The sequence below is a fragment of the Struthio camelus genome, chromosome 7 (genome assembly GCF_040807025.1).
Source record: "Struthio camelus isolate bStrCam1 chromosome 7, bStrCam1.hap1, whole genome shotgun sequence".
NCBI lineage: Eukaryota > Metazoa > Chordata > Aves > Struthioniformes > Struthionidae > Struthio > Struthio camelus.
In genome coordinates, this window is record NC_090948.1 from 25129786 (window position 1) to 25152741 (window position 22956).

Below are 22956 nucleotides of genomic sequence, written 5' to 3' on the forward strand. Positions count from 1 at the left end.
TGCAAGCAGCAAAGTTACACAGTTGCAGGCTAGAAGGTGGTAAGAATAACTAAGCGATCAGTCTGCACTATGAACAAAGACACTTAAGAACTACTTTTGCACAGCATATCCTCTGTAATGGGCACATTTGTTTTCCTATTGAAATAGGATGAAAGCGAACAGATCACCGACTCATCTCCATCCAGTTTCGCCACACTTGGTGAGCATGGCCAGTAAAGAACTGCCCTAGACCTGAAAGCTAAATACTCTAAGAAAGCTGTCAAGAGGATCAAAAACACAAGTTGAAAGAGTTAGGGAAGGAAGCCCTTCCTCCACCGAAGCAAGCTCTGAGGTGATCAACTGAAATGGCACATTCAAGCTAGAGAGGATGAATGGTGCCCAATGAGCTTACACTATGTTCTGTGAAAATGCTTTTGGAAAGTGGAAAGTTGTGTCTAGCTAACTGTCTTCTATCCAGAGACTGAAAAGCTTTCTGGATCAAGAAATAACCATACTGCAACACTAAGCTTTTAGAAGGATTACTCCACTGTGATTACCTTGGCCCTGGGCACCTAAAGGTACATCTACAGACAAGTAAAACATCCAATTACAGAGCAAGTGCTTAAAATTAGGGCTGAGATTTGATGAAGGCATGTTAGAGTAACTCAGAAAGTGGTCATATCACAAAGAGCGACAACAAATAGAAATACCATAAAAATAAAATTTGATTAACACCATCGGCACTAGTTTGTACCCAGATTAACCTTTCTCTTATTGGTCTGAGTAGGAACGTTACGGTCAGTGTGTTGCAGTCTGGAATCACTGCCCCAGAATCAACTGTCTTAGAGTAAATGGATAAGAACCATAAATTCAACAGGTTTGCTTTACATCCTGTATACAGGCAGAAGGAGAGACAAGCAGCCGACCCCCAGCGTTGTAACTTTTCGATCCTCTACCCTGTCCTCACAACTCACTAAAGGCTCAGGTCACTGTAGAACAGTAGGACATGCTGCAATGCAGTCTCCAACAAAACCACCACCACCACCACAGTTAATTGGTGCAAAATCCACAGAGTTCTTCAGTAGTGGTGTAGGGTTGCTAGCATAGCTCACACAGAGCCAACACAGCAAGCGTTCATCCAGAAGAGCTCACAACATGGAACTCCACTGACAAGGTGACTACTAGCTGCCAATGCACATAAGACAAGGAAAAACACCACCACTACCTCAGAACAACATGACTTCCTTCTGTGACAGGCTAACAAGCCCTAGGAGTGTGGAAGCAGCAATGCATATACCATCTGGACTTCAGCAAAGCTTCTGACAGAATCTTACATGCTATTTTTGCAAGCAAGTTAGAAAAATGTGTGTACGGAACTAGCTTACAATGGCATATACAACTCACTGAAAAAAAAAAAAAAACCAAAAATACTCAAAATTGCTCTCTGTCAAACTGGAACAGTGTATCAAGTCACATCTCCAGAGTCCAACATAGTTTAACATTTTCATTAATTATCCACATGATGTAATATATGGCACTGTTATTAAAGATTATGTTATCATGAGAGGAGCTGCAAGCATATCATGATATCAGAAGATAAATCAAAATGGTCTTTACAAATTCAGAGGGAACCCACACATAGTGAATTTCTTCCTATTTATTTTAATGAGGACAGAAGTAGTGTACACTTTGGTAGGAATTCTCATTTATCCAAGATGGAAAAATGCCTTGCTTGCCAGCAGTTTTGCAGAGTGTGGTCCGGGGCATCACGAGTCAGAACACAAATGTGCATCAATAATGCATTCAAAAAACAAGTTTCACAGGTTGATAGGCAAAACAAGATCAGCTTTGGTTTGACAGGTGAAGCAATTTTTCCCCCTATAATCAGCACTGGCATGGCCTCAGTTAGAGGCTTGTGATGTCCAGTTCTGGGCATCACATTTCTAGAAAGATGTGAAGCAACTGGGGAGAGGCCAGGGATCTGGAAGAAGGAGGGAGGGGTGGGGGAAGGGAAGACGACTGGAGGTCTAGAAACATGATGTATGAGAAAAGATTGAAAGAACTGGTTTTGCTGGGTTTGTTTAGTCTAAAGAAAAAAAAAGACTGAAAGGAGACATGATAACAGTCTTCAAGTATGTGAAAGCCTGTTACAAGAAAGAAAAACTACTTTCCACATATACTCTGGATAGAACTAGAAATACAGGCAAGTAACAGCAGCAAAATACGTTTTTCTGCTGTCTAATGGATAGAAGAATTAAACATTTAAAAACTGCCACTAGGGATTGTGGAATCATTACAGGTCTTTAAGAACAAATATGCCTGGAATGGGCAAGGTATCAGATGTTTTCACAGGACTACTGAATGGACCGTATGACTTCCTGAGGTCTTTTTCTAAGATTCCGTGTTGTAGGCATAATTTTTTTTTCCTTTATTGCTATTTGTGACCGCCCATTGAGTTTAGAATGACTAATCCCTTTATCTTAAAATAAAAACAGTTTTGTTCTAGGAAAACAAGAAATGCTCTGCAGAAAATACAAGAACCACTGACCATATACATTCCCCACAAGTGACTTTTTCCAAAGCATAATACAGCAGGAGACAAGCAACATCACTCATTGCAGATGAAGAACCAGCTATAGAATTGAACTAAGAATGTGATACACTTGTTTGCAATAGAGTTCACCTACAAAAGTGTTTTTCCTCTTGCATACAACGTTTAATATTTGAGAGGCCTGACAAGAAGAGGTGTAAGAGTTGATAAAAAGGAGAGATGGTGGGAGTGAGAAATTAAGACCCAAATAAAAAGTGAAATGACCTTTAAACTATAATTGCAACAAGTCTTATGGGGCAAAAGAAGCTTTGTAGCTAGCTCCTAGTAGGAGCTTTAGTCACTCTATATACAGTCAAACAATAAATTTACAGGCCAGTATATTCATCACTGCAAATTACTGTAGAAGGCAATGACTGTTCCTCTCTGCATATCTCTACAACTGTACTCAGATATAAGGAACAGAAAGTTCCTTCAGCTGAAAGGCTGCTACTCAGGTGCTTTGCATTTTGTGGGGTCCTGAGCTAATGGAAATTGCTCCTTCATTGCATGTGGAACAGGCTACAGATACTGGTCTGCAGGGTATGCTGTAAGGCACCTTTCCTATCCCAGGTCTTTAGAGGATAGGAGCAAAAAAAAAAAAAAAGAAAAAGAAAAAAAAATCTGAAAAAAAAAAAGAAAAAAAAAAGTCAGGAGATGAGATAGATGCTGTGGGGAAAAAAAAAAAAGTCATCTCCACTAGGGAGACTCATTATTTTTGAGGGAATTTTTTTTATCTTTAGAAAAAAGATCACAAACATCAAAAATCTAAGCATATCTGGAGCTTGAAAAGCTCATCCAAATGAACTTTTCATTTTCATTCAGCAACACAATCATATCAGTCTCTTTGCTAATGCAATAAGAGGCCTCAGTCTAGATGGAATTTGAAAATTTAGCTAGCTCTCCAACGTTATCAGATTAAGTCTGAAGCACAGTGCTACGGCTGCTTTGGAGAAGATTGCAGTGCTGCTACCAAAGTTTTCCATGCTTTGGGAGAAGAAGCTTTTAGTTCCACAACTACCAAATTTCTAAAGTTGAAATGACTTTTCATTTTAAAAAAGTGTTTTTGTAGAACATACCTATCTAAACGGGTTATGAAAAAGGAAGGCAATGGAACTGCATTACAGGCTTCCCAGACAGCAGTATTTAACAATAGCTTGGTCAAAGGTGGCAAGTTGGTATTTCTTAATGTTTTCTTAGAAAAAATAAAGTTACACCTTGGCTAGGGTTCTACAGCTAAAGTTCATAAGAAAGAGATAATATATGCTCCAAATTTCTCATTCAAAGCAATTTACAGCAAACAATGCAAAATCTCACTAATGAAAAACTTAAGGCAAGCTTCTATGACGCTTTGGAAGAAGATAGAATTCATGTCCTCTCTCTCCAGTTTAGTAAATAACGTATTTTTTTCCAACGTTTGAAGCTGAGTCTTCTTTTCCTCTCCTCTTTTATTTGAGGTCAAAATTATTGTCTGGATTCCACTACTTTTTTTCTTTTTTGCCCACTGCCAAAGTGGGCAATTCTTTCTTCCCCATCTGTTTCATTAGGGAAGAGCACAAAATAAACAAACAAAAAACCCTGCATGCAGAACAGCCATGAAAACAAGTCACACAAAAGCAACACTCAGCAAAAGATAAAAACAAAAACCCAAAAAACTTCAGGAGCAGAAACAAATTGTTCGCTTTTTTGTTTTCAGAGCAAGTGACCACCAGAATGAGAAGAGACAGCATATTAGTCCACCCTCCTTTAAATTTGGGCATCTCACTGAATACAGCCTTTAAATGGATACACAAAAAAGCACCAAGAAGAGGAAGCAGAAGAGAGGTGAGGGGAAAATGAACACAACTCTGCTCACTGCTATTGCAGCATGCCAAACGAGAAGAAAGAGTCGGGCATCAGCTGAGGATCAGGGACAGCCCTGCAAGGAGGAGTGGGCAGGAGCACAGCACTCTTCAGTGCACATCCGGGCCAGGAGGCTCAGGGACTGGGACACACCTGTTTGCAGTATTTGTCAAAGGGAGAAACTAAGGCAGTTTCAACAGGCACCTTTGACTAGAGTTGTTGCGAATATTCAGAAGACGTTTGCTTTCTTACTGGGTGCTAGAACGAGCCGTTTGACTCCTGTCTCACCTCCCCGTCCTTCTGAGCTCAGAGGCTTACCTATATTTGGATGCTTTAAGAGTCGGCAGATTCGAGCTTCACGTTCCAGTTTCTGATGATCTAAAAGAGAATAAGAAACATGACATTAAGCTGCACAACTCTGAACTAGGCTCTTGTTCATATTCAATGGAGAAAACAGTGACCCAGTTGGAACACAACCATCTCCCAAAACCTCACAACTGGTAGAGGCGAGGGCTGTGCGGGCACCCACAGTCAAGGCTGCACAGGACCTCCACTTCTGCTCCAGAGCTGGGGCAAAACTGGTGTTCCCTGCTTCGATTCCAAGCGAGCAGTAGCACAGTTAAACACATCACTCATCAGCTGCACAAAAATATAAAGCCAGTTTTAGTGAAATCTGTTCTGAGACTTTCCCCCTTCTTCGGGGCTGGAGAAGGGGAGGAAGACCCTCTGAAGAGAACCTGCACGAAATGGAAAAGGATCTGCTGCTGCCCCAGAGAAACACTGGGCAAGAAGGGCAGGGCAGGAAGGAGAAATACGCAGCTACTGCTAGGGCATAGCTGTCACATGGAGTAGGGAACACTGCCAGCTGCAGTCAACCATAAAGGTAACCATACTTCAGTACCCATGGATGGACTTGCTGGTGAAATGCTGCTGACCAAGCATTTTGAGATCTCCAGGCAAGAAATGCTGCCTAAATGCTAAGAGTGCTTAGTCCAGTCCAAAGGCAACATCAGTTGGAGCAGGACTGTCATCTGAATTAAAGAAAAAAAATAAAGGAGAGCAAAAATGGTTTCTCTTCCCCTGAAATTTAACACGTGTAAGGGCAAGGAAAGGCAAGGGAGCTAGAGTAACCCTGCCAAGAAGCAGGGGGCCTTTCTAGTCTCTGAAGTTCAGACAGAAAGGAGATTTTTCCACGAGAGCAATGATCGAGCCTCGACTTTCACTACAAAGCCCCCATCCTCTCAGGTGAAATGCTCACATCAGACAAGCAGAGCTTCACTGAAAGGATCTGAAAGAAGCAAATCTTTCTGGCAGCCCTGGCAGTTACTAAACTCTAGACCTCCGGGGAACGCAGATGCCTAGAAAGAGGCGAGAAAAAAGGAGAGCCATTCCTCCCAGCCCACCCATCAAAAGGGCAAAGAAAGGGGAACTGGCACCAGTTCCTGCCTCCTTGTGACATTTCCTCTCTATCAGATCTTCAGCACACAGGCTTGAAAGCGCACCTTCTCTGTGTCCCCTGTGACAGGCAGGTCTTTTCCGCAGGAATAAGCAGGATGCTAGGCTGATTAGGCTATTCAGTAGACTGCTGGTGGAAATGCAGTCCCCTCTAATTTACAGGAACCCCACTAGAGAGCCACTTCAACAAAGCTACCCTGCACTGTTGTGCCTGAGAACAGCCTATGCAGCTCTACGGTCTCTGCATGGCCTTCCCTTATCCTTTGTACAGATAAGCTTTGGGCAACCATTCCCTTCCCCATGAGCAGAAAAGGGAGACCAAGACAGATCTCTGCTCAGAATCCCTCTCTCCTGGCCTGGGAATAGCAGCTCAGGGTGCTGCAGGATTTCTGTCTTCTTTCCCACTGCTGAACTGTAGAAAGTGTCCCAATTAATATTTTATACAGGCTGAGATGTGGCTACATCCTCATCTGCTATTGTTCAGGGATGGGGGAAGGTAAATTACTCCTTTCATTTCTCCTTCCTTCTCAGTCCTGGAAATTACTGTTGTTGTTGCTGCACACATTTCACTGTTCTATGCCAAAACCACTCCAATAAAGTAGCAGACAGCAAGAAAGGCTGGAGTGGTTCCACGCTCCCGAAGTCTTGGTGCAACGCAAGCGTTTTCTTGCCTGCATTGCTGGGGGAGCCGGGGGAGACTGCTTTAGCTTCCCTTTTAGCAGCATCTCTCACAAATGAAGTTCTGCAAATCACTTGCAAGGCAACAGACTGCACTGCACCCTCTGCACTCAGGCCACGTTACTATAGCGGGACCAGAACTGAAGATAAACTATCCATAAGCCGCTTGCACATCTGGGTCTTGCAAATTCCCCGCCTACCCTCCTAGCTCCACTTGGAAGTCCTGCAGAAGGGGATCCTTCAGCTGCCCCGATCACATTGCCCTTGGGCCCAGTTACACTTGCTGAGAATCTGTTCCCAAGCACAAGGGCACCGGGAAGCAGACAGCAAAAACAGCTGAGCAAAGGGGGAAGGAGAGGTAAGAGCTCACCACGTGCTACTCAGCCACCGAGTCCTGACAGCTAGGACAGACAGCTGACAGGAGCACAGGCTCAAATAAAATGACATAACCATCAAAATGCCACGGGAGATGTAAATCAAGAGCAATTGCTCCCCTGAAACCCTACACCATCTTGCAGAGGGAGGGGAGCAGGCAGAGCAGCTAGTGATCCTGGGCAGCGGACACACCAGAACTTGTGACAAGAGGTCACCACCCCACACGCCGTCCCTCCAGCACCACCAAGCCTGGCTGGCGACCAGAGGAGGAGCACAGCACTTGGGTCACAAGGTACAGGAAACTATTTCTGGTCAGGGGGAAAGCATACCACAGTGTTCTGTCTCCAGGGCAACAAAACAGGCAAAGTCAAGCACATCTCGGGGAGAGAAAGCACACTCCCCAGCGCGGCTGCTCCAGCCCCGGGAGCACCAGCCCGCGGAGACAAGCAGAGAGCACCGAAAGGTCAGGCTGCGCTGGTGTGCTGCCACTGCCTGACGCGGTTCTGGAGCGTTGCTGACCAATTCCAGGGAATATCACTGATCCAATTCCAGATGACACAGAGCACAGCTTAACTTGTGACCTGAAAGGAGCCCCCACCCCAAAAGAGAGCCCCTTCTAATCTCCATCTCTAGATAGCCTTTGGTACAGTTGGCATTTCACTCCTGATCCCAGGGTCAGTGGCTGAGTTGAAGTCCACTTATGGGAAGCAACCTAGTATTTAAGCACATAAGGAATAAACAGAGTTACAATCTTCCTTGTTCTCTCTCTGGTTTAACAATCGTCATCCCAGTAGGAAACAGAAAAAACAAAATTCCGCAATGCCAAGAGAGCAGTCAAAGGTCAGGGTATAAGACATCTCTTATACAGGGGTTCACAGAATCTTAAAAACCCAAAGAATTCATAAATGCATTAGAAGAATGATGTAAAGAAGATATGGGCTCAGATCCCTGCCTTATCAAGAGCTTGCAAAGCTAATAACTTCTCCTCCTCCTCCTCACATAAGATCAAACTTTTGCAAGCCGTCTGTTAGGTGAAGGTGTGTATTCCTAACGCACAGCAGAAGCAAACTTTGTAGCTAACACACACAGCAACACCCCCTGACCTAGATTGGGGGGTCTGAGGCCTAGGACATTAGGTCTATTTCCTGCTTTTCACAAGCTAAGGAACATCAACAAGCAATTGTCATGATGTCTAAAACAGAGTCTATTTTTCAGAAAATGTAAGCGATCACGCCGAAGGCTTCAAGTGATGTATAAAAGCAGAAACCCACTGAAGTTTCTCCAAACGTTGATTAACCTTGCTGTTAAAGTTTTGCGCTGTATTTCCAAGTCTGAATTCATTTAGCTTGTTTCCACGTTCTGGATTTCATTAAGCTTTCTTCCTGCTAAGTTACAGAATTGTCTACTGCTGCACAATTGCTAATGCTTAAACTTAAGTACAGGATATTACAAACATTCATCTAATATTCATTGAATGTTTTCCAGCCAAAAGAGAGAATCTTGATATTTGGACAATTCCTCTATCTACAGTCTAGAGCAATGACTATCTACACAAGACAGAAAAGTCTAGTCTACAGAGGTTATTTGTAGCAAAATTTAAGATTTAAATGTTCTAAGAGATGAGGCTTAATGCAGGAGGACAAAGTCTTCTCATGTTTGGTGTGCAAACTAAGTTATGAATATCTAGTTCTCTCTGTCAGGCCTCTATACCAATTCTGCATTTTGGTTCAAAAAATTGAGACTACACTTAACCAATATGTCACTAACATTATTGCTCTGCAAATGCTTCTCAAAGAGCTGGGATTTCTTTGGTTGGGGTTTTGATCTGTCAAGGAGTTTTCTTTAATAGAAAGCAAGAATGGTTGCGTTAGCACCATTTGCTAAAGCTAAGGACTTGCAAATATGAAACTGCTTCATTTTATACATACAAGCGATCCATTTATCGGAACAGAACTGCTCATGCTCAAGGGATGGACAGAAGTGGCTGTGCACTGCTGCTAATGTCGCAGCTCTAAGAATCTCTAACTGAGCCAGTTAAAACAAAGACAACACAGCCCAAGTACAGAAGACGATAGGCCAAATTCAGGATAATTTGGCAGTCTAAATACATTAAACTCATCTGAAAAACAAGATAAAGTGCTATAAAAGTCAGCTGTACCAAACTGAGAAACAAAGAGCAAAACACAGACAACTTCACTTCATGCAAAACTGACAATCTCCAATAGGGTGGAGGATATGGCCAGGTCTATAACGATGTGCATTTCTTACTCTTCTGTAAGGAAATCCTTTCATCTTCTGACCACTTCAGTCCAGTACCTCAAAGAGGTACTGCGACGGAGATGGATAAAGTAAGGCCCAACTTCTGCGCTCTATTCTTCCCTAGGGAATCAGTTCCCAAATTTCTGTTCTAGCAACTCTGTGCACTGCTCCTTCTCCGGAGGTTTATCCTCCCCAGATGCTTTTGCTGCTAGCGGCCAGCAGGAGAACACTGCAGACAGAGCACAGGGCACCTGCAAGCTGCAGCAGTCTGGAGCTGTCAAGTGAGAGTATTTACATAACAGCAACAACAGAAAGATGAAAGAGTCACGGTGCCTCATCAGCCTGTTCGGAAGGGGTTGGGAGGAAAAGGGGCTGCCAGAGGAGGAAAGGGAGAACTGCCTGCGTCGAGCTGAAATGCGCCTTCCAGAGGCAGAGCTCAATGAAAGAAACCTGCCATAAACCCACAAAGGAGATCAGTCGCATGCAAGCTGGGCGAGGGCTGAACTCGAGCAGTGGGGAAAGGCATTAGCTGTCAGGTGCCGAGGCTCCTGCCCCGCACAGGCAGCACTGTGCGAGGCCTGGCCTGGCCGCAGGCATCGCTGCCGTGCCCCAGCTGACTCCTGCTCCCCAGAGATGCGCCGGGGGTTTCATTTCAGCTGCAGCAGGCAGCTGCGATACAAACACGCTCTCCAGCCAAAGCCTTTCCATAAACGCCTCAAAGGACTCGCGTCCAGGGAGATGTAAAGAGACATGCCCTTCATCTCCTGTTCCTGACCCACCTGTCCAGGGAACACTGAGATTTATTGCTCTAGGAAAATATGTAACACCTATTTCAGGTAGTCACTTCTCATGGCAAAAAGAAGTACCAGATAGCACTGAAAAAGAACTGAAAGAGTGGACAAAACAGTCATTCAATTAAATAAAATAAACATTCACTAGAGGAAGTGATTGATTTCACACCTGCCAGAAAATCAGGTGGAAAAAACAAGTTCTACCACACTTGCTCCAACAAGCACTAGAAACACAGCACTGTTTTGAAACAGTTTCACATACGAAGGAGTACGCTCACTGCAACATTTGGCTTAATACTGGCTTGCTTTACCAGACTTCAGATACACTGAGGTTGTGTGCCTGTAACTTGCTCTTTATTTAGGACACCTGCCTCAAAAAAGGGTTTCCCTAGAGCTGTCTAAGAAGCGCAAGCACCCCCACGGGAGGGCAGGTTCTTTACCAAGCGCAGTAAAAAGCAGCAGCAACAAAACTGACCCTTAATTATGAATCATCCCCATTTGAAGAAAAATAGGGCTAGCAAAAAAATGAAAAAAAAAAAATTCTTGCTCCTCCCTTTACCAGTACTAATTTTCTTGCTCTCATTGGAGTATATACATGAGCTGCTCACTAATACAGTCCACCTGTCTTCACCCTGCGCTAGGACCGTGCTTTATCATTGCAGTTAGAGGAAGCTTGAATTCCCACAGGAACAGTGTCTTCAGTCTAGATTACTTTTCTGAGAATGGGAAGAGTCCGGAAGAGGAATCAAACCCAAAGCAATAAATTCAGTTTGATTGCTGTCAGCATGCCAGTTCTGGGAGACAGTCAATTGGTGCCAGCTGCTGAGATATCTTTTGAGTTGCTTCAAGACTGAAATCGAATTTGCATCAAATAGATTTTGCAGCATGAGACTAGTCTGTGCCTTCAGGTCATTCATGCTTTTATTTGCTTGTTTAAATTTAAACTTCCTTTCTGAGATATTCCCAGCAAAAGAAAGCTAGCTCCCTCATTCTGGGCTTCAAACCACAGACTCCCCTCTATATTCTCTTGTTTCCCAGACAACATGGCGCTACAAAACGGCAGAGATACCTACCAGTGTTTGAAAGGGGTCAGCACAGGGCAATATGCCACGCTACCACTTTAACACAAATACCAACAAGTTTCAGATCACCACCATTTCCCTTCTGCGGAAGTTAGTAGCAACAGAAGTCATACTAGGCCTTAAGAACGACCAGAGGTCCATCTACATTCAGTATCTTGTTTCTGACAATAGCCAACAGCAGATGCCTAGAGAAGAACATACACAAAATAAGCATGTATTGCTATATGCTTCCCAAATGCTCTCCCCCCCCTCCAGTTACTTGTAACTCAGAAATTTCTACACCTCCATAGCAGTATTTCTACATTCCCTTTTCAAAGGCTAGCTATCGTTAATAAATCCATAACGGCATGCTGCGCTCTTTCCAGATGCCACTTCTAAAAGCCAAATCCTGTCGTTAAGCCTCCCACGCAGTACCCCAGGGGCCCTATCTGCCAAGGGCCAGCGGGTGCCAGCAGAGGGGCGCCCGCCACGCAGTTCCTCTGGCCAGACCACCTCTGCTACAGCTACTGTGCAAGAGCCACAAAGGCGCCCACGCGAAGGCACTGCTGGAGTGAGCAAGAGAAAACAAAGCAGTAAGGCTCCCCTATTCTCACCCCTGGCAAAAGTTGGAGAAGCAAGACAGCAGTAAGGCTTTTGTCACGCGCCTTCAGCTACTGATACAGCAGTAAGTTCAAGTGCCAATAGGACACTGTAAACAAACAGAAGACAACTTTCTAGAAACGTTGCCAGGCATACTTTCTGACAAAGCCTTTCCTCTAACAAAACTTCCTAAGGTTATTATTACCTTGCAATAGTGTTTTCCCATCCTCTCCCAGAGCCTCCCTAAAGCAAACAATTCCCTGCACAGAAGTGTAATCCTATCCCTCAAAATACATATGGATCTTAAAAAGAGCCAGGAGGCTCACACCGTTTGTAATAAGCTGTGTTCCACACACGAGCATTTGTGAACCTCCTGGTATCACTGTGCTGGAACTTTCTTTCTTTCTTTCTTTTTTTCAATTAAAGTTTAACAACAAAACCTGCACAAATTTAGAGTGGATTTTCTATTTTTTTGTCCAAGTAATGTAAAAATTAGATTACCAATACCATCTAGCAAACGCAGAAGCCAGGACAGTTTAAGGGATTGGGTCTGTACCTCAGACTAGCTCCCTAAAGAGTGAGTCAGGTAAACTGATTTTCTTTTCCAGTATTTCTTTATCTTGTAGTTATCTTCGAAAGAGTAACTGAAGGCAGATACAAAGATGTATAATACAGCAGGCAAAGGGGAAGAAAGTATTAAAACTACATGGATGTTTGCAAAGATAAGATGCCTTAGTCTGCACCTTTGCCATTACTATTTGTGTGCTCAGTGCAATTCAAAGCTACTTTTACTTTTCACATGCATGGTTTTCAATTTGTCAGCAAAATTTGACCAGTACAGTATAATTTCCTTGGGTTATGCAGCAGGTGGACTTAACATGGGAAGGAGAATTCCTGCCCTCTTGTTTTCAGAAGGAACCCTGACTGTTACCTGGTTTACATGCCACAAAGTGGAGGAAAAGGAGCCAGGTATACACTGCAGAAGGAAGGGGAAGTTGGTGTCTTGAGCTTTCAGACAGACACCAGCAACTTTCCAGGAACCCCGAGACAAAGGAAGTCGCCGCACTGACGCGGCACAGAGTCACAGCAACAGGCTAGAGTCACCTTGGCCTCCATTAAGAATATTAACATACAGAGGTTAAGCGCATGCTGAAGCCTGCCATGCCACTCCTTGCTTACAAGGGCACAGATAAAGCCAGACTGGGTGTTTTCCATCCCTCACTACAGTCTGGCCTGCATCCTTTGTCCTCTTCAGTGATTTTCTCTTTTCAGATGATTCTTCACACATGCTCTAGCCAAGGGTTTCAGGACACTTCTGGGGCACTCCAACCACAGAACAGCTTTACAGCACAATGACCCAGGGCATGCCCTGGCCCCTCAAAGACACCCACTCCAGCAGGCCTACAGAGGCTCAGCATACCTTGAGTACCTCAATTTCATGATCCAGCGACAGCTGCTGTGCTATATAGTACAGAAAATGCTCACTAGCTTCTGCATGAGGAATGAAACAAAGAAGGAGAGAGGAGCAGGCATATCTGTTCTCTAGAAACACTCACTGTCTAGGTTGTGCAAGGTTGCACAAAACAACCTTGAACAAAATGGCTGAACAAAATGCTGAAGAGAGCCCAAGAGCATATGCAGCATGAAACACTCCTAGCAATAGATCAGAAGGCACCTTTCTACATTTTTCCAGGCTCCTCCAAAACCCCTCCTATGCCTAGACAAGTAAGAAATATGCTGCTGTGCCTTACTCAAGCAGAACCAAGGTACCATAAGCAGCTGCTACCAACAACCCTCAGGCTTCAAGGTAGCAGAGAGAAACTGTGCCTGACGTATCACCTACACACATCTCTAAGTAGGGCACACTCTACAGAGCATTCAAATGGCAGCAACAGAGCGAGATCCCCTTGACGTGCTCCACCTCCTCCCACCATTCAATTAAGGTTCTCGCCTCCAGCCAATCTCATGGTTTGACCAAAGCTGGCACTGCAAAGCATACACATGCACAAGGGGATAGGGAGGGGGCAAGCACCTAAGCAATCCACTGTAGCCGTTGGCCTCAGATTTGAGGTCATCTCAGAACAAAGTAGTCTCGGCAAGGGAGTTTCTTCCAAGCGTGCTACAGTGTTAGAGAGGATTTTGTAAACCCCTTGACATGACATCCCTCCACAGTGTCAACCACCCACTCCCTACTGGAATCACCCTCCCGCACAAGCCGCGTGCCTCCGGAGCCTCTGCTCAAGCAGCTACTCCTTAATGCACCTACCCTGTGACTCACAAGCAGCCACCCCATCTCTCCTGACCAGGCTCTGAGAATGCAAGATGTTCAGCTGCTTGGGCTGTTTTGACAGCTGTTTCCAGTCTTACTCAATAAAAAGCTAGGGGCTAGGCAGAGCCCAGTAGATTCACAGCCTGAAAGCCTTCATGTCAGTGCAACTACAGGGAAATGAGAGCGCAGTACGAAAGCGTTAGGTGAACAGAGGATATCTGCCTACAAAACAATATAGGTCCAAGAACCATTTGGGCTCCAGACAACAGTCTTCAATAAGCTCTGACACAGAACACACATGCCTTCCCACATACAGAAGCTGTGCTTCCAGTCTACATGCCCCTTTAGGATATGCCAGCACCTCTTGCAGAGGAGGTAAATGTTTTTTCACCTCCCTAGTCTTCCTTCCCCAGGTCACCAGTGGGATACATAAGATCTGTACCGATCTCTTTATTCTCTGCTTTGCTCTTCCCATTAACTATTTACTTCAGTTACTAAAACAACATAATTATTAAGCCTTTCCAAGAGACTCTGATCTGGATTTCATCTCCCCACCTTTTTTCTGCTAGCCAACAGCTCACTTACTACATGCCGCTGTGATGGAGGCAAGTCATAGAGGCACCATCTCTTCCTGGTTTGGTAGTAAACAAGTGGACAAGTAAACGTTTCACCACTGAGGTTACCTTCCAAACTCCATGCTGGGTGGTCAGCTACAGCCTAAAGTTTGTTACCTATAGTCAGCTGCTATAAACAAGAACTCATCCAGTTTACCTTTAAAACTACCCACCAATTCAACAGTTCCACCTGCTCCACTGGCTATTGCAAAGAGAGCCATTTCTTGCTGCTACAAGGTTTTTTACTTGCTCAGGGCTGGAGGAAACATGAGGAAAGCCGGTGCTGCCGTCGGACGTACTGGGAACTGTTCATGCAACAGTGTATTCTAGCAGCTTTCAGTAGCCATCAACCCTCAACAAAAATGCAGCCACTTTCCTCCTGACTTGATGAAATGGAGATCACCAGCCACAGATTTTACAGGCAGATAAAAAGCACAGCAAAGGGCAGGATTTTTTTTTTTTTTTAATTTTGTTGCGTTTGCTGTGACCAGAAGGTGTAACTGCACCAGCCACGGTCCTGAAACAGGAAAAAACGTGGTTTAGTTGTGCTCACGCTAACAATGCTGCAACTACCAGGCTGCCCAGCCTGGTGGGACACGTCTGACAGCCCTACCAGGCTTGTGCTGAGTAGAATGGCTTATTTTAGCTCTACTTAGACATGTTTGGTTAGTGTAATTTTAAAAGCCTAAGCACTCTATGTCCCAGAGAAAGGAAGAACTGTGGGATATGAACGTAACTAACAAAAGAAAGAAGTCTGCAGACCAGAAGATGTTGAGCTCCACAGCTTAAATGTTCAAATAGTTTTCCCCTCCTTGCATCCAAACAGAGCAAAAATTAGCATGACCCTCTGTCACGGTCACCTCAGACCCTGCATGCTGCAAAGAGACTTTCCCCACATCCTTCAGCTCAGAGCACCCGTCCAGCCCCAGCCTCCCTCCTGCCAGCACCCTCCCCCTGTGTCACAGAGCCCTTCCCTCCCCCTCTGCAGTGCTACCCGCTCCGTCCCCCCGCCACGCGGTGTGGTTCGGTGTTCCCCTGCCTTTTGCCTCCAGCGGCTCACGCTTTCCTCTGCAGCCCCACGTCCTGCTGGGCACGTTCCCCTACGCCCGCGTCCTGCGGCACTGAGTTCCCCTCAGCTTCCTTTACTTCAACAGACCAGATGTGCCCCCCAGCCCTCAGCCTCTGGCTACAAATCGGGCAGCCTAAGTTGAGCCCCCTTACCCCCGGTTCTCCATCTGCAATGGTATCAACTTTTTGACTGCTTTTTACAAGTAAATCACGTATTTAGCTGCTAGTTTGGGTGCAGAGCCATGAAACACTCCAGTGCATGGGGGAAGGGAGCTGATTCCCCCCCCCCCCCCCCAACATGACCAGCTTACCAGCAACTTTACTGAGAGCGAGAGCAGAAGCCCCCTGCCAACCCCTTCCCCCCAGGTGCTGTTGCCACTTGGATGCAGAGTGGATCCACAGCAGGAGTCTGGCCTTTGCCATGACAGCAGCCAACCCTGAAGTCACACAAGGGATGAGGTAACCGCCCTCCTTCCCTCCCCCCCCCCCCCCCCCCCCCCCAGCTAATCCTTTGAAAGCTCACTAGTGAGGACCCGGTCTTTCTTATAAAACAGGAACTGGTCTTGGAGAACTGATGGAGGGAAGGAAAAAAACCAAACAAAGATTAAGTATTAAAGGGAGGGCAGCAGGGAGGAGCATGCTCTCCTCCTTCCCAGGTGTTAGGGTGGTTCCTCCTACCCAGCTGGGAGCAACCCGAGAACCCCAAGAAATGCTGCAGCTCAGGCTATGTCTGTGGCCTAACACGGTGACTGGAGACAACATCTGCATCTTTGAACTATACGTCTGGGGCAGTTTGTTACAGATGGCATGCTGTAGTCTCGCACACAAAAAAGGTAGTTGTGGGTTAAAGGATTAAGAGGTAGAAGGCTGCAGTTAAAATACTAATCAGTACACCCACCTAACTGCACTTTTTGGCTAGAAAGTTGCACGGGTGGGGAAGAGGAGGATGTGTTTCAGATCTAACAGGCTGGCTGTAAGAACATACATTTCAATAAATGATATCCCAATAGGCTTTTGCAGAGACTGAGGAGGGAAAAGTGATTTTGAAGTAAACCTGCAATCTTTTAGAGGGGTTCCACACACTTTCTGCAATGACACGTGCAGAACGATGTATAGGGCAGTGGCTCTTAGCTTACACAAACTTCTGCAATATTTGTTTCTTAGTTGTCTTCTGGAGATTTCTCTTTAGCTGTCCCTAGGTCTGCAGACCACAAGCAGAGATTCCAGGGAAATTGAAATCCTGGCACATTTCTATGAGACAAATAGGGATAAGAAAAAAAATCCTTAGAAAACCAGAAAATACATGAAAGAACAACTACTTCCATGACATCTTTCATCAGAGAATCTCTAGGTGAGTAACAAACATTTACTGTGTGACCCGACAACCCCTGAGGCACATGTTTTACTGTTTAAGCAGATGGAGGAAACCAAAGCAGAGGCACTGAAGCCAGAGACCACGTCAGCGACAGATCTGAGAACAAAACCTCAGGTCTTTGGAATTTCAGTGTGTCACTATCAGAGTTGTCATCCTTCCTCAGAAAAAGAAATGCATAAAGAAACAACACTGTTTCGATCTAGCAGATTTTGAATAAAAACTGCAAAAGCAGCATTACCAGTGCTGGGATACCTAATCATACCTCATACTGGAGAAGCATGAACTAGCTCAGTGCCATACTGGGACCTAATAGGTCTTCATTATGATGGCCAGCGTTCAGCCAAAGTAAAAAAAACAAACTAACAAAAAAACCCAAACAAACAAAAAGCCCCCCCACATTTAGCCTGTTTGGGTAGAACTGCCCCCTAAGGAAGCATGCACTCTGCTCAGAGAGAGCACAGCCTGCAAACAGCACGTCACATGGGAGCTCCAGCCCTGCCTGTCCCCCGAGCACAACGCCCTGAAATAGTCAGCCTGCCCCTTCATCATGCCTGCTTTTGGGTTTCCAAGAAAAGAGCAGTTTGCATCCCTTCTTTTCCAAAAAGGCAACTGTTATTCTATAGTTTTGATTTCCTCTCAGACTAAACCCATTTCTGGTTTTGATGAATGTTTAATGCTTCTGGCTAGATCAGTTTGGATCTTGTTTGTCTGGAGGTATTTAATGCTGCTACATCACCATAATACTAATTGCAAGGACACCTACAGGTTTTTTTGTGTAGCAATTTGCTATTGCTTGGATCTAAATTATGTGGTGCATTTCGGCACTGAATTCCACAGAACCAGATCAAGATAGATACATGTCAAATTGCAAGAGACACACAAAAAAAAATCTGTTTAACAGACAGCTTACCTGGAGCAGCAATAAGTGCTTCACTCAAGAAGGCAGCCCCGTACACACACTGACAAACAAAGAGATGACTGACAGAGGACGAGATGAAACTACAGTGCCTGTGTGAACTCCAAGCAAGCAGATCTGTAAATTGCTGCCTATCCCAAGCACAAAGTGAGAGGGTAAATGAAGGTGTGTCAGGAGGAGAAAGAAAATGCAGTGCAACATTTATTAAAAGTGCTAACACTGATAGCTACAAAGCAACTTTCTCTATTTAGATTATTTAAGTTTTAATTGTAGTGAGGGGAAAGAAAAAAAGCCAAGCCAACAACTTTAACAGCTGAAATCTCTTTTTTTCTACAGAACGCACAAATGAGGGATAGCGTCAGAGAAAGCTTCTCCCACACTACCCACCAGACAGCCTCAGCTCTGACCTAAAAGGAGTACTTCTGGCCTTGTTAGTAACAAATGAACAAATGTTACTTTGACCCACACAAGTTGAATATCGGACCAAAAAAAAAAAAAAAAAGAAAGAAAGAAAACTGTGAAACTGTGCACAGTCTCCTACGACCGAAGCCCAAGAAGCACTCCACAGTCCCACACGTGCTCCACGCACCACAGAGCGAGAATCTACACCATATCACTGACTCCTTGTTAATAAAGAAGTTCCCCAACAGCCATTACTTTCAATAAATGGTGCGGTAAAATTGGCTTCCTTTTGGCCATCACTACGTGGACAACTGGCTCTATAGCCAGATGAACCCTGTTCATCCTGTCACCAAAACTGTTCCCTCCATGTCAAGATGAATGCTGACAAAAGAGATCCCTGCCTCTCCTTCAGCCTCTTTTCTCTTCTTCAAATCTCCCGTCAACCAATGTATCTGAATACTACAGTCCTTTAGTTATCCTCTGCCTACGGTACAGCACAACATTAAGAGCGAAGGCTCTGCACCTCCAGCACAGAAGTACATAGCTCACACAGCGCACTGGAAAGGCGAAGAACATCAGAAAACAGAAGTACAGCCCTTCATCTCAAAAAAAAAAAAAATCCATCTGTGATGTAGGATTAGTTTCTGCAGCAAAGAGATTCAAAAGGCCTGTGACTAAGAAGGTGAGGGGGGCAGCGTTTGGGCAGCCTGCATTTTTCATGACTTAAGGACAGCAATTCCCCCAAACTGCTTACAGCCACCACTGTATCTAAAGAGACAGCAGTCGGAGGCAGCAAGGCCTAGAAAGTGCATCCTCCAGGCCCTAGTGAATACAAACATAAAATGTGCTTCTAAAAGAGAAATGTTCACAGCACCTGCAGCCAGGAACACAGGCAGGAGACAAAGACGACTGAAGAGGTGTTCAAAGGGAAGCCAAAGCCACATGAAAAAGGATAGTGCATGGGAAGGAGAGAGAATGCACCAGAAAGAACAGCACAGGGAAAACAGGATTATACAGGAAGGGAAAGCCCAGCTCAGAGATGAGATGCGCTGGCCTAGGCAAAGGGGAGCGAAAGACTGCATGGTGGGTGCCTAGGAGAGGCCATTCCACTTCAAGGGCCACAACCTTCAGCAAGAGCCAGGAGCATTGCTGGTCACATCACCCAGCAGTTCAACAGAAAGTAAGGCTGGTAATCTGACCAGTTTAACCAACTTGTCGTTGCCACAAAGGGAAACCAGTTTTCCTTTTTTATCATTATTTAAAGAAGTTCCTGTACCTCCCTCTAGCCCCGAAATTCATTCTTCCACCCACCAGGGAATGTCTTTCTCTCAGACCAGTTAGGGCAAAGCCATCAGACCCTTCAGGCACCACAGCTGAGGCGGTGCCCAGAGAGGGCAATTCAGCCTAACGCCAACAGCCACTGTCCCAAGCAGCAGCTCCAGTGCTGGCTGAGCAGCTTTGGGAAGGAAGTTCCTGCCACCAGCCCATCTGCTTGTTCTCACCTCCGCAGCTGAGCCCTGCGCCAGAGCAGCTGTTTGGGTGGCAGCACTGCGAGCAGGGAAGGAGAAAAGACAGGCAGGAATGACAATTTTAAGTCTCCCTTAAGTCAACTGCCTTGGAAGCTCAACTGATAAAATTAATAACCTTAACAGAAACTACCCACTGCAAACAGCAACCAAATAAAGCTGCTAGATCCCAAATGGCTGATGACCAAGCCACAGCTGTGCCGGGGGGAGGGAAAGGGGGAGAGTGCCGTGAATCCTTGAGTGAGTCACTCGCTCCCTGCGTCCCTGCTGGCCTAGATAAATGCTGCTGCCAGTCAATGATGGGTCCTGCAAACCAACTCTTAAGCCCACAGCATCCATGCTGCTCATGTCCAGGCAGGCACAGGGCCCACCCTGAGCACCGCAGCCTCCGCTCCACTGTGCGGGCCAGGCAAGGTAGTCACATAGCCATTAGGTCTGTGCAGTGCCCTTATGGCTACTGTAGCCTTCTAAGTCTCTTCTTGTCGTTGTTGCAGCTTTCACAAGTCCCTTGCAAGCGATGGGATCTCAGGCAGGTAAGAACGCAATACAGAGCATTTTTTCAGAAAAGCAGAAGACTGACAAAACACCAAAGCAAAGCAACAAAGACACCGCGTAGGAAGTTGCTCCTTCTCCCTGGGCTGGTATTAGTTTGTTTGCAGTGCTGGCTGCCCACTTGCACCGTCAGAGCAAAGAGTGCTGATGGATCACGTCCGGATTGCCTTGGCCCAATGCCTAAACTTAGGAAAAAGGCAGCAGTAAGATTGCTAACTACCTCAAAGCACAAAATATATCAGAATTATGAGCAAATCATACCAAGCCTAAATCACGTGTGTAATCTGTTTCCTCTGGTTTAGATCTCTACAACACAAAATAAAGCCTCATGTCCTGTGATACTGAGGTACCGTAGCTGCAAATCCTGCAGTAAAATCATTCAGTGTTCTAAGAATGGAAGATTTTAAGTTGGCCCTACAGTGCTTAATGCGGTCCCTATGGGGGGAATTTATTAAAATATTAACTATCCTCAATCATTTACTTTCACATGTGATTTTTTTTTCCCCCCACCCTCCTTCATGAGCGTATAAATGCGCTGGAAGGAACGGGTGGTGGGGAGAGAAGAGGCAGAGAACCCTGAAGGCACAGGAGTCATCTGGCATTTTCTCCATCTGCAACATAGGTGTGCACACTGGATGCTGAGGGTCTCAGCAGCAGAAGCTGGCTATTCTGACATTCACACCAAGAAGAAAGGGTCAAGTAACAACTCTGCATCTAAGTTTCAGGCTAATGATGCTGAGTTCTGCAATTTGTGAAGTCCATCTTCCTAGGCACAGAGTCTGAAAACTTCCCTCACTTCTTCATTGTCTTGCTCATGGAATAATACAACACACAGGGCCCTGAGAGAAACACAGTTGTCCTCATGTTCAGTTACAATTGCCTGAAACAGTTGTAACTTCTCCATACTGCATCATAAGTAGTTCAGAGAATGCAAAGAAATAAAAGAAAATTTCTCCTTTCTCTAACCCATCTATTCCTCCAGGGCTTTTTTGGCTTTAGTGATCAAGACTCACCTCATACAGTGTTCTTCCCACTCTCTACCACGAAAAAATATCATTTAAGATTTAATGGCAAAGCTTCCTGGTCTATACGTTGTAAGAAACTTGAGACAGAAGGATTGCACTGTGTTGTCACACATAGTTAAAGGCAAGCAATATGTACACAGTCTGATAACAGGAGATCCAACCTAATATACGTATGTGCAATAGCTTCATAAAGGGGCACTGACATAGTAAATGTCAAGGAACTCCAACAGGGAAAGAGAAGCTTGCGGCACAATTAGGAAAGGTCACACTTGTGCAGTCTTTCTGCAGCCTCCTAAACAGGCAAGATTGCATGCATGCACACACACCAGTCTTCCCCAAGGTTTTAAACTGCAGCCAAAACAAGCATATGTAAACTTATTTACTGCAATACCAAAAAAGTGAAGAGGGACGAGAGAAGCATTTCTGCAATGTTCAGACCAACATAGCTCATGCTAAGAAACAGAGCAAGAGAATGAACAAAATGGAGAGTGGTCAGGAGCTGATATGCTACCTATCCTAGCTGAACACAAAGTAAATGACAACACTGGCCAAAAGAGTACTCACTAACCTCCCTAATGAAGCTGAGCGTGCCCAGTTCTTTTCAGGGAGAGACTTCAGGCAAGCTCTTTTCCACCTTCGAAGCAGCGCACCACACATGGACTAGCCTGCCTGTTCACCTCCCAGGGTACTCCAGCCCATAGATTTCTCTCCATGTGGCTGGTGCTGCTACTGCTCTCCAAACAACCAGCTGGCTATCAATGCTGTGTGCCAAAAGCCAGGCCAGCCCAGGACATAATATATTCATGTATTCACGAGGCCTTTCTCCTGAAAAGCTAACGCAAAGACGTTCCACATTATGAATGCCTGCCCGACCTGGCTCTGGCAAAGGTACTCCAAAACACAGCAAACCCCTACTGCAAAAGAAAGGGGTCTAGGGACTAAAAGAACTATGGAGAGCCAGAGGGGAAAAAAGCTCCTGAATCTGCTGCACTCCAGAACACCACGTACAAATATAGCAATGGACAAACCAATGAAGGAAATTGAGAGACCTGGAAAACCTTATTTCCTTCTATCAGTCAACTTGGTCCACCCAATGGCACTCTAGTGTAATCTCTGCTTAACTCCCCCGAGCATCTGGCTCCTGAGCACAGAACAAACATCACATGCCCCAGTGTTTACACATCTGTGTTAGAGGCAGATTTATATCAACTGGCTCAGGTCCTGCTTGTGCAATCGATCACCATTTGTCATATTTGAAAGTGGCATTTCTTTCACCAAACTCTGTGACCTGGGGCAAGGGATTCCTTAGCGAGTCATCTCGGAGCACGAGAACTTAAAAATAAAAAGGCTCTGGGAGGGGAAAGTCACTAGGATTGTTGTGCCTATATGGAATGGAGCAAGGGTCTAGGCTCTTTGGAGAGAGAAACATTTTTACAAGGAACAGCTTGATGCCTTTCTGCTACCAGCAATTTATGCTACCTTTGAAATGGCAAGCGTTTCACCTTTGTGAACAGCGTTTGATTTAATGTTTGACCTCCAGCACTGACTTCTCTCTTGAAGTCCAAGTTTCCCTTTTCCTCTT

At 45.2% G+C, this 22956-nt stretch overlaps 1 protein-coding gene across 37 annotated transcripts in view; it reads right to left on the bottom strand.

Moving 5' to 3' along the window:
* Window positions 1-22956, bottom strand: part of CAMK2G (calcium/calmodulin dependent protein kinase II gamma) — a 278435-nt gene that overhangs the window by 65802 nt on the left and 189677 nt on the right. For all 37 annotated transcript variants that reach the window (XM_068950443.1, XM_068950449.1, XM_068950422.1 and 34 more), the window contains one exon: window positions 4727-4786. In XM_068950443.1, coding sequence (XP_068806544.1) covers window positions 4727-4786 — 60 coding nt within the window. The remainder of the gene's footprint in view (window positions 1-4726; window positions 4787-22956) is intronic.